General features: G+C 38.0%; 1 protein-coding gene across 3 annotated transcripts in view; it reads left to right on the forward strand.

The window, feature by feature from the left end:
• IWS1 (interacts with SUPT6H, CTD assembly factor 1) overlaps positions 1-12,022 on the forward strand; it is a 42,780-nt gene that overhangs the window by 520 nt on the left and 30,238 nt on the right. For 2 of the 3 annotated variants that reach the window (XM_027590396.2, XM_027590394.2), the window contains exon 2: positions 1,782-1,900. In XM_027590396.2, coding sequence (XP_027446197.1) covers positions 1,782-1,900 — 119 coding nt within the window. The remainder of the gene's footprint in view (positions 1-1,781; positions 1,901-12,022) is intronic. The other variant, XM_027590395.2, reaches the window with a different exon arrangement.

Genomic DNA, 12,022 nt, shown 5'->3' on the forward strand with positions numbered 1-12,022 from the left:
TAGACGGAGAGCCGTCTTCTGAATCGGTGAAGTTTTTTGCTGAAACTGGGAAGCCACTTCCATATTTTAAGTGCTTCTATGTGTGAAGTCCTAGGGAAGGTCTCTCCAGTTACGGATTTTTTTTTTTTTTTTTCCTGGAGTTGCGAGTGTTTTGCGAGAATTCAAGGGAGCGGTTCAGTAGGGGGTGCGGGATCTTTCCTAGACTTTTCACACGGAGTTAGAGCTGGTTTAATCTCGCCGTTGACAGTGGTTTCGAAGTAAAGAAAACGTAGGACCTTTGTTTGAGTTGTATAAATATTTTAGAGTAAGGCGTGTACTCTGGCACTTACTGGTGATTTTGTGCCTTTCCTTCACCTTGAGACCTTTCCTCTTAATCTTTGTTTCCTGTTTATTCAGTAAACACTGGGCACCGTGTTTGCTAACACTACTAGGCACCGGAGATATAAGGACGAATAAGGCATGACCTAGTGGGGAAGAACTTTACATTTCCTTTCACTTTGTGTCCTAGTTCCATGAAGTATTCTCTGTCCGGAGTGCCTAAATGTCTGAATGTTAATCTTTTTTCTGTTTTGGGGTTCACTTCGATTCGCTGTATGATAGCGAATAGTGATGACTACAAAACGCGTTTCCAGGCATGCACTGCTGTTTTGCTTAGAATGTTTGCCTGATATTTTCAGAATAGTTTTCAAAATAGTTCTTTCTAAATTATTAAATTATTTTTCAAATAAGTAATATGTAATACATGTCTATGGGTTAAGTGCTGGAAGACTTGAAAAAAATAACAGTTCCCTTACTTTTCATTCTTATAGCCGTTTTTTTTTTTATTTTTACCTTCATATTCTTAATTTATGCTCTTTCTTGTTGCATCATTTTTAGGCATTCCATAATGATTCCTTTTTGTGCTAGGACAGGATTTTAGCCTCTTCTCCCCCATACTCTCACTATTGCAGCATAATTATTCATTACATCAGAATTATTTGTAATTTGTATAAATATTCTTCTTAGCTAAGTAGAGTAGCTTGTTAGTATGATAGTGATTTCATGCTTATACAACTTTTTGGTTTTCTGTAGTCGACTGCTTCATTTATTTTTATTAAACTTCTAATCAAGTCTTCCCATATGCTCCAACAGCCCTAAATCCCTCTCAAAATACAATTTTACTTTATATTTTTAAAGGTAGGTAGCAATTCATTTTTACCATTTTGTAGCAGTACAGCATATGCTTTACTTTAAGTTTATACTATTTCTGTACTGGAGTTCCTTGTGCTCTTCATTCATAAACAGATATTTACTGTACTGTGGCAGGCAGTGTTCTGGGCTCCAGGGAATCAGCAGTGAACCAAAATCCTTGCTCTTTTGGCTCTTTCATTCAAGTGAGAAAAGACCCACATTAAACAAAATAACTTGGTAAGTCATGTAGTACATTAGAAGGTGGTAAGTAAGTGCTGTGGAGAGAATAGACTGAGGTGTTAACGTAAAGTTGAAATAGTTAAAGAGCACACTATTATTTAGAGGTTGTTCACTTGGTCCTTAGTGATGTCTCTTAAGGTTCACATTTCTTTCATGACGTATTTTTGCTGCCACATATGTCACAATATGTGTTCTGATTGTTGGTATTTATATATAAGCGTTGTACCGTTGTCTTATTTACATTAGCATCATTAGTCATGCTTCATCAGTGGTAACCTTTGCTCTTACATTATTCTTGATTCATTGTGTTCATTTCAGTTGTAGATGTCATCCATCTTACACCTTAAGTGGGTTTTTGTTTTATTTTTAAGCAGATGATGGTGGCGCTACCCCAGTACAGGATGAACGGGATTCAGGGTCAGACGTTGAGGATGATGTAAATGAGCAGCACTCTGGATCAGACACTGGAAGTGTAGAACGTCATTCAGAGGTATTGGCTAAACAACATCTTTGGGGAGGCTTTTCCCTTGCATTCTGTGAGATGTGTTTTTGTTTAGGAGTTGTAGAGATCCTGTCACATGGTGTAGGCTTCAAACCCTGGGAGTAAAGGATTTTAAATTAATAGAGAACTGCTTTAAAAATAAACAGGGATAGTCTGGTTTCTTAGGAAATCACAGGGAAAGAATTTCTGATTGGGTCCCTCTTCAGATAGTAGGCAGTTTTCAAATGTGCGTACTGATTCAGAAAATGGACCAGGCCCTTTGATACTTGAGTGGGTCTCCCCATTCCCAAAATGATGTCTGATAGGGGCAATGAGCATTTGCAAGCTGAAGAAATATCAATTGGGATAGAAAGTTATGGGGATTATCACCTATCAGAATTCTTACCAGGTTTTGGCTTTCTCAGTCTGAACTGTTCCAGTGTGTATAATGTATGTAATGATATCAAATAGAATTTAAAAAGCTGTTTTTGATTAATAATACAGAGTAGTGTTGGATCTTGTGTACAGCATTTCAACATATTTGGCCTAATAAACATTTTAAAAATATTTAATTTGCTTCCCTGGTTACACAGTCTGTACTACACAGTGTTAAAAAAATAAAATTGGGACATTTTTCCAGTAATTCAGCTATACGTTTTTGGTAAACAAACTGAAACCCATAGGAATGATAAAGATGATGAGATTTTTCTTTTAAGAAGTTCATGTGTCATATATTTTATTTGATTACACAGGAACAGAAAATTGTCCAATTTTAAGTAGGAGATACAATTATTAGAGATTGTATTATTGATTCTGTCCTTTGACATGTCATGAGTGTGTTTAGACATCCAACAAATATTTATTGAGCATCTGCTGTGTGTTGGGTTCTTTTGAACTATCCAGGACTAGATGAGGTCTCACCATCACCAAAGTACTTCTCTTCTGGGATTTATTTTTCATAAGGGGGAGAAAGACAGTATTTTTTAAAAATTGAGTAGTTTGTTAGGAGATGATAAGTGCTGTGGAGAAAGAAGAAAGTTAGAAAAGGATGAAGGGTGCCAGAATAGAGGGCAGGTTCTGTTGTTAAATAGGGAGGTACACATAGTCCTTATTAAGAAAGTGACTTTCAATCAAGGCGTGAAGGGAGGTAAAGGAATAGCCATGTGGCTGTGTAGAAGAAAACACACACACACACACACACACACACACACACACACACACACACACACACACACACACACTCTCTCTCTCTCTCTCTCTCTCTCTCTCTCTCTCTCTCTCTCTCTCTCTCTCTCTATTCTGGGCAAAGACCCTAAGGTGTGAGTGTGCTTGATGTGTTCAAGGAACGCCAAGGAGCCAGTGCGGCAAGAGGGGAGTAGGGAGGGGACACATGAGATTGGAGGCTAAATGGACCGGGAGAAAGGCATATCTTTTAGTTATTTTGATGCCACTCGGTTTTTTGTATGCTCTTAAGTATTTAGACTAAATTCTAATAATGTATTAATTGATAGGTAGAAATTACTTGATAATGTAAACATTGTTACAGTTTATTAGTGTGTAGGGCTTTATTAATGTTTCCACTTAGGAAAATAGCATGAGATGATTGACTTGGGGCTTCATGATTCAGTTGTAAATGTAATGTAGGCTTACCTTTAAGCATCTTCAACTACTTTTTTGTAATGAGGTGGATTCTAAATGTGCATGCTGAAAATTTGTAAACTGTATTAAAAGCTTAAAGAAGAAAATTAAAATCAGTATACTGTTACCACAGAAACGACTGTTAACTTTTTATATTATTTGTTCTGCATTTTTATTTTCTCATATATATAATGTATGTGTACATTTTAAGTTACTTGAGATTTTACTGTATATTTTGTATCTATATAATGTTTTTTATCTGTTCACTTAAAGTTGTACCTAAGAATTTCTTTATGTCATTAAGGAGTTTCACTAAGCATAATTTTATGGCTTACATAATATTTCATAAAATGGATGCAGCATTAATTGTTTCCTGATTGTTGACCTATAGAGTGTTTCGATATTAAAAATGAAGTCTGCCGTGAACATATTTTTGTTCTTTCCATAGATAATCCCTTCCAGGAGGATTATCCTAATTTTTTAAACTACTAGAGTGTAGTTTGAGAGTGCCAATTTTACCCTTATTAAGTGTTGAGTGCTGCATTAATGCTCTTTTGGCTGTTTAAAATGGCTTCTCAAGAGAAATTTTGGATTGTTTTCCTATGAAAAATATTTTCTAGAAGGTAGTGGGATGTTAAAAGAGTACCGTTTGTATTAAATTGAACAATTCTGATGACAGGCCCAAAACCTTAAAAATGTGTATTAGTTTCCTTTTGCTGCCATAACAGTTTGACACAAATCAGGTGGCATAAAACAAAAGAGATTTATTATCTTATAATTCTGGAAATTGGAAGTCTAAAATGGGTCTCAAGGGGTTAATGGGTTAAAATCAAGTTATTACCAGGGCCATGTTCCTTCTGTAAAGGAGAATCCATTTCCTTGCCTTCTCCAGCTCTGTAGATCAGTTGCATTTGTTGGCTTGTGGTTCCTTCCTCATCAAAGCCAGCACCATAGCATCTTCAAATCTCTCTGACCTCTGCAGTCACATCTCTATCTCTTACTCTGACCCTCTTGCCCTCTCTCTTTTTATTTTTTTATTTTTTATTAACATATAATGTATTATTTGTTTCAGGGGTACAGGTCTGTGATTCATCAGTCTTACACAATTCACAGTGCTCACCATAGTACATACGCTCCCCAGTGTCTATCACCCAGCCACCCCATCCCTCCCACCCCTCTCCACTCCAGCAACTCTCAGTTTGTTTCCAGAGATTAAGAAGTCTCTTACGGTTTGTCTCCCTCTCTGGTTTCATCTTTCCCTTCCTTCCCCTATGATCCTCTGTCTTGTTTCTCAGATTCCTCATATCAGTGAAATCATACGATAATTGTCTTTCTCTGATTGACATATTTCGCTTAGTATAATACCCTCTAGTTCCATCCATGTTGTTGCAAATGGCAAGATTTTGTTTTGTTTTGGTTTTTTTTTTTATGGCTGCATAATATTCCTGTGTGTGTGTGTGTGTGTGTGTGTGTGTGTGTGTGTATCACATCTTTATCCATTCACCTGTTGATGGACATCTTGGCTCTTTCCATAGTTTGGCTATTGCGGACATTGCTGCTATAAACATTGGGGTGCACATACCCCTTTGGATCACTACATTTGTATCTTTGGGGTAAATACCCAGTAGTGCAATTGCTGGGTTGTAGGATAGCTCTGTTTTCAACTTTCTGAGGATCTTCCATACTGTTTTCCAGAGTCCGCTTCCCTCTTATAAGGACCCTTGTAGTTATATTGGGCCTACTCAGATAATCCAGGATAATCTTCTTATCTCAGGTTCCTTAATTACATCTACACAGCCCGTTTTGCATGTAAAGTTAACATGCACAAGTTCTGGGGATTAGGATGTGGACATCTTTTGGAGAGGCATTATTTTGCCTACCACAGGATGGTACTCAAAACATGGTTCTCCAATAATGTAAAAAAGGTTTTTCCCATTAGCATTTTAGAGTTTAGGCTGGTTTCTGAAAAAACTCATTTCACTTATAGTATTCACTCTGTGTGTATTTGTTTAGATCTCTAAGGAAAGTTTTGAAAAAACTCAAGATAATATTTTTTAAAAAATTTTTATTGTGTTAATCACCATACATTACATCATTAGTTTTTGATTCAAGATAATATTTTTAAAATTAAGATTAAAAGTATAAAATACAGAAAGTCAAGATAAGTAACAGTGCTTTGCTGGTCCATATTGGAGCCTACAAAAGGAAAAATCAGTAATACTGTATTTTTAAAATCTTGATATTTTGTTCATTATGGATTTTTCTACATCATCTGATCTTGAAAATTATCACTTGTCTTTTTTTAAAAACCGCTTTATTGAGATAAACTTACATACCCTACAGTTCACCCATTTAAAATGTGTAATTCAGTCATCTTTAGTATATGCACAGTAGTGCAACTGTCACCATAGTCAATTTTAGAATCTCTTCATCACTTCAAAAAGAAACTCTTGGGGCACCTGGGTGGCTCAGATGGTTAAGCGTCTGCCTTCGGCTCAGGTCATGATCCCAGGGTCCTGGGATCGAGTCCCGCATCAGGCTCCCTGCTAGGTGGGAGCCTGCTTCTCCCTCTGCCTCTGCCTCTCTCTCTCTCTCTCTCTCTCTCTCTCACTCTCATGAATAAATAAATAAAACATTTAAAAAAAAAAAAATCTGTAAGTTCCCCTTCCTTTAAAAAAAAAAAAAAAAAAAAAAAAAAGAAACTCTTTAGGGCGCCTGGGTGGCTCAGATGGTTAAGCGTCTGCCTTCGGCTCAGGTCATGATCCCAGGGTCCTGGGATCGAGTCCTGCATCGGGCTCCCTGCTCCTTGGGAGCCTGCTTCTCCCTCTGCTTCTCTCTCTCTCTCTCTCTCCCTCTGTCTCTCATGAATAAATAAATAAAATCTTGAAAAAAGAAAAAAGAAAGAAACTCTTTAGCTATGACCTGCTTATCACTCACACCCTTCCCCCCTTCCCATCCTTCTGGACACTCCATATGAATGGAATTACATAATATATGGTCTTTTGTGACTGGTTTGTTCACTTAATGTTTTCAAGGTTTAGTCATTGTAAACCATTTATGTTGGAGGTATGTGTACACCATACCCATATATGTTGTAGCATGTATCAGTACTTATTTCTTTTTGGGGTAATATTCCATTGTATGGATAAACCACATTTGTTTATCCATTTGTCAGTTGATGGACATTTAAGTTTTTACCTTTTGGCTGTTATAAGAAATGCTTCTATAAACATTTACATAGAAGTTTTTTTTTTTAAGATTTTATTTATTTATTTGAGAGTGAGAATGAGAGAGAGAACACATGAGAGGAGGGAGGGTCAGAGGGAGAAGCAGACTCCCCACTGAGCAGGGAGCCCGACGCGGGACTCGATCCTGGAACTCCAGGATCATGACCCGAGCCGAAGGCAGTCGCTTAACCAATTGAGCCACCCAGGCACTCACATAGAAGTTTTTGTGTGGACATGTTATTTCTCTTGGGTATGTGCCTAGGAGTGGAATTACTGGGTCATATGGTAACTTTATTCTTAATTGTTTGAGGAACTCTCAGGCTGTTTTCCACTGTGGCTGCACCATTTTACATTCCTAGTAGTAGTGTATGAAGGTTCTGATTTCTCTGTATCCTTGGCAACTCTTGTTATTACCTGACTCTTTGATTATAGACATCTTAGTGGATGTGCAGTAGTATCTCATTATGGTTTTGATTTGCATTTCCCTGATGAGTAATGATGTTCATTATACTTATGTGGGTATTGGCCATTTGTGTAACATCTTGGGAGAGATGTCCATACAGAGCCCTTGTTCATTTTTTAATTGGGCAATTTGTCTTTTTTTTTTTTTTAAGATTTTATTTATTTATTTGAGAGAGAGAGAGAATGAGAGAGAGAGAAAGCACATGAGAGGGGGGAGGGTCAGAGGGAGAAGCAGACTCCCCGCCGAGTAGGGAGCCCGATGCGGGACTCGATCCAGGGACTCCAGGATCATTACCTGAGCCGAAGGCAGTCGCTTAACCAACTGAGCCACCCAGGCGCCAATTTGTCTTTCTTAATGAGTTCTGGGAGTTCTTTAAATAGTATGGATACAAGTTAGATGACTGATTTGCAAATATTTTCTCCTGTTACATGAGTTATCTTTTCACTTTAGTGACTTTTTGACACAAAAATGTTTCTAATTTTAATGAAGTTCAATTTACTTTTTTTTTTCTTTTGTTGGCTTGTACTTTTAGTGGCATGTCTAAGAATTCTTTGCCAAATCCAGGGTCATGAAGATTTACCCCTGTGTTTTATTTTGAGTTTTATAATTTGAATTCTTAACATTTAGATCTTTGGTTCATATTGGGTTATTTTTTGTATATACTGTGAGGTAAGGGTCCAGTTCATTGTTTTGTTTGTGGATATCTAGTGGTGTTAGCACCATTTGTTGAAGAGATTGTTCTTTCCTCATTAAATGGTCTTGGCCCCTTGTAAAAAAATCAGTTGGCCATAGATGTAATGGTTTATTTCTGTATCTTTGGTTCTCATTGATTCATATCTGTGTCTGTACTTACAGCAGTGCCATAGTATCTTGAGTAAGTTCTGATATCAAGGAGTGTGAGTGCTACTTGTTCTTTTCCAACATTGTTTTACCTTTTCTGGGTCCCTTGCAATTACATATGTATTTTAGAATCAGCTTGTCCATTTTTTTTTTAAGATGTATTTATTTATTTATTAGAGAGCAAGGGAGAGAGAAACAGCTTGAGAGGAGAGAGAGTCAGAGGGAGAAGCAGGCTCCCTGCTGAGCTGGGAGCCTGATATGGGACTCGATCCCAGGACTCCGGGATCATGACCTGAGCCATAGGCAGTCGCTTAACCAACTGAGCCACCCAGGCGCCCGCCAGCTTGTCCATTTCTGCAAGGAAGTTAGCTGGGGTCCTGGTAGGGATTGCAGTGAATCTATAAATGAGTTTGGGTAGTGTCATTATCTTGACAATGTGAAGCTACTGATCCCTGAATATATGGTATTTATTCGTTTATTTAGGTCTTCAGTTTCTTTCAACGATTGATTATAATTTTCAGTGTACAAATGCTGCATTTTTAAAAAAATTTATTCCTGTGTTTTTCTCTTTGATGTTTAGTGAGTGGAATTGTTTTATTAATTTCATATTCAGATTGTTACCATTTTTCCTATTCTAATTAATTGTATTATGGTCTGAGAACATGCTTTGTGTAATATCGATCCTTTTAAATTTATTGAGGTTTGTTTTATGGCCTAGTGTATGGTCTGTCCTGGAGAATGTTTCATGTGCACTTGAGAAGAATGTATAATCTGTCTTTGCATCCACAGTGTGTCTCCTGTACTCAACATATAGTTGGATATGTATTTTTTTTAATCTGGTGTCTGTCTCTTTTTGGGTGGGGAGGGGCAGAGGGAGAGGGAGAGAGAATCTTAAGCAGGCTTGACGCCCAGTGCAGAGCCTGATGGAGGGCTCGATCACAACCCTGAGATCATGACTTGATTTGAAATTAGGGAGTCCAACACTTAACTGACTGAGCCACCCAGGTGCCTCTCTGGTTTCTGTCTCTTGACTGACTTGTTTAATCCATTCACAATCTGATGTTTTTGATAGAGTTGCAGTCTGCCACTTTAATGTGTGTTTTCTATAGTCTTTATTTCTTCTTACAGTCTTTGGTTTAAAATCTAATTTGTCTGATACAAGGATTGCCACCCCAGCTTTCATTTGATGTCCATTAGCATGATAAATGGTTTTCCACCTCCTCACTTTAAATCTGGAGGTGTCTTTGGGTCTAAAATGAGTCTCTTGCAGACAGCATATAGATGGTCTTCCTTTTTTATCGAATCTGATACCCTGTGTCTTTTGATTGGGTCATTTAGCTCATTTACATGCAGAGTAACTATTGAAAGATATGAATTTAGTGCCATTTTACAAGTCACTGTTGCTGTTTATTGTCTCTGTTCCTTTCTGGTCTATGTTACTTTTGGGCTATCTCTTCCCCTAAAGGATCCCTTTTAATATTACTTGCAGGGCTGGTTTAGTGATCACAAATTCTTTTGGTTTCTATTTGACCTGGAAGCTTTTTATCTCTCCTATTTTGAATGACCTCCTTGCTGGATAAAGTATTCTTGGCTGCATATTTATCTCATTTAGCACCCTAAATATATCATGCCAGTCCTTTCTGGCCTGCCAGGTCTCTGGTATAGGTCTGCTGCCAGTGTAACGTTTCTACCATTGTAGGTTACGGACCTCTTGTCCCGAGCCGCTTTCAGGATTTTCTCTTTGTCTCTGAGATTTGCAAGTTTCACAATTATATGTCGAGGTATTGACCAATTTTTATTGATTTTGAGGGGGGTTCTCTGTGCCTCCTGGACTTGAATGCCTGTTTCCATTCCCAGATTTGGGAAGTTCTCTGCTATAATTTGTTCCAGTGTATCTTCTGCCCCTCTCTCTCTTTTCTCTTCCAGGATCCCAATTATTCTAATATTGTTTCGCTTTATGGCATCACTTATCTCTCAAATTCTCCCCTCGTGATCCAGTAGTTGTTTATCTCTCTTTTTCTCAGCTTCTTTATTCTCCATCATTTGGTCTTCTGTATCACTAATTCTCTCTTCTTTCTCATTTATCTTAGCAGTGAGAGCCTCCATTTTTTTTATTACAGCTCATTAATAGTCTTTTTTATTTTGACTTGATTAGATTTTAGTTCTTTTGTTTCTCCAGAAAGGGGTACTCTAGTATCTTCTATGCTTTTTTCCTAAGCCCAGCTAGTATCTTTGTAATTGTTCTTCTGAACTCTAGTTCCAACATCTTACTTATATCCAGACTAATTGGGTCCCTGGCAGTCAGTTCTGCCTCTTGTTCTTTTTTGAGGTGAGTTTTTCTGTCTTGTCATTCTGTCCGGAGAAGGCTAAATGAACGAGAGAACAAAATACTAAAATGGCGTCGTTAAGCATCTGCCTTTGGCTCAGGTCATGATCCCAGGGTCCTGGGATCGAGCCCCATAACGGGCTCCCGGCTCCACGGGAAGCCTCCTTCTCCCTCTCCTACTCCCCCCGGCTTGTGTTCCCTCTCTCGCTGTGTCTCTCTCTGTCAAATAAATAAATAAAATCTTAAAAAAAAAAAAAAGATTAGCAAAATACTAAAATGGCAACAATGACCTCAGAGAAGTATACCCTAAACAAATCAAAAGGGACCTGAAACTGGGGGAGGGGGGGAATAAATAATTAGAGAATATAATTAGACAAGTGAACAGAATAGAGCAATACACTGGACCCTGTATGCGTTTTGGTCTGTTTGTTAGGAAACGAGATCCCAAAATTGTAAAGAAAGAAAAACTTATATATGTACAAAAATAAAATTAAATACAATGAAAGGATAGAATGTAACTGTAAAAATGAAAATTAAAAGATAAAAAGAGAGAAAAACAGAAGGAATATAAACAGGTGAACAGAATAGAACAATACACTATATCCTGAGTGTATTTTGGTTGGTTTGTTAGAAGAAACTACATCTCAAAATTGTAAGGAAAGAAAAACTTTTATATATACAAAATTAAAATTAAATACATTGAAAGAATATAATGTAATTGTAAAGATGAAGATTTAAAGACTTTAACAAAACAAAAAGAAGAAGAAGAAAAAAAGGGAGAGTATGATCAGATAGGTGAAGAGAACAGAGCCATACACTAGATTCTGGGTTGTTTTGGTCTGTTAGAAGAACTGCATCCCAAAATTGTAAAGAAAGAAAAATATATATACAAAAACAAAATTAATTACAATGATGTAGCTGTAAAAATGAAAATTACAAAATATTTTTAAAAAGAGTTGATAAAATAAGAAATTGGCTGAGAAGGAAAGAGAAAAAAATTTGAAAGACTAAAGAATCATGGGGAAAAAACCATGAATTCTGTATACAGTTTTCTGCTAGTGCTGGAGTTTTGCAGTTCTCTGTGATGGGTAAACTTGGTCTTAGCCAGGTGTTCTTGCTGATCTTGTGTGTGTGTGGGGGGGCGGTCTGTTGCCTTGATTCTCAGGTGTCTTTCCCCGGGCAGAATTGCACTGTCCTTGCCAGGGAGCCAGGCTAAGTAAGCAGCTCTGGATTGTTCTATGTGGCTTTTGTTCCCCGAAGGCTTTCTGTGCTGCTTTAGAGGATGAGAATGAAAATGGCAGCCTCCCAATCTCCAGCCCCATAGCCAAAAAGCTCGGGACCCCACTTCTCAGAGCCCCCCAGGGAAAAGCAGTCAATCACTCCTGTCTCCTTGGTTTTTTCCCCACTTGTGCTCACCTAGCCTATGACTGTTTCTATCTCAGGCATGTGACCCTGTTTGGAATCTCCAAACCCTGCGGACTCCTGTGGCACACATGCATGCCGCTCCTCCCAAGGGAGGAAGGGGGGGTTCTTGGGGGTTCTGCCACTTGCTGGGCCCCTGCTCGGAGAGCAGTTGCCTGACTGTGCCTAGCTTTGTGATTTATGGCAACCCTGAGCTGAGAGCCCACTCCTGGGCT

Source organism: Zalophus californianus, chromosome 3 (assembly GCF_009762305.2).
Source record: "Zalophus californianus isolate mZalCal1 chromosome 3, mZalCal1.pri.v2, whole genome shotgun sequence".
Classification (NCBI taxonomy): Eukaryota; Metazoa; Chordata; class Mammalia; order Carnivora; family Otariidae; genus Zalophus; species Zalophus californianus.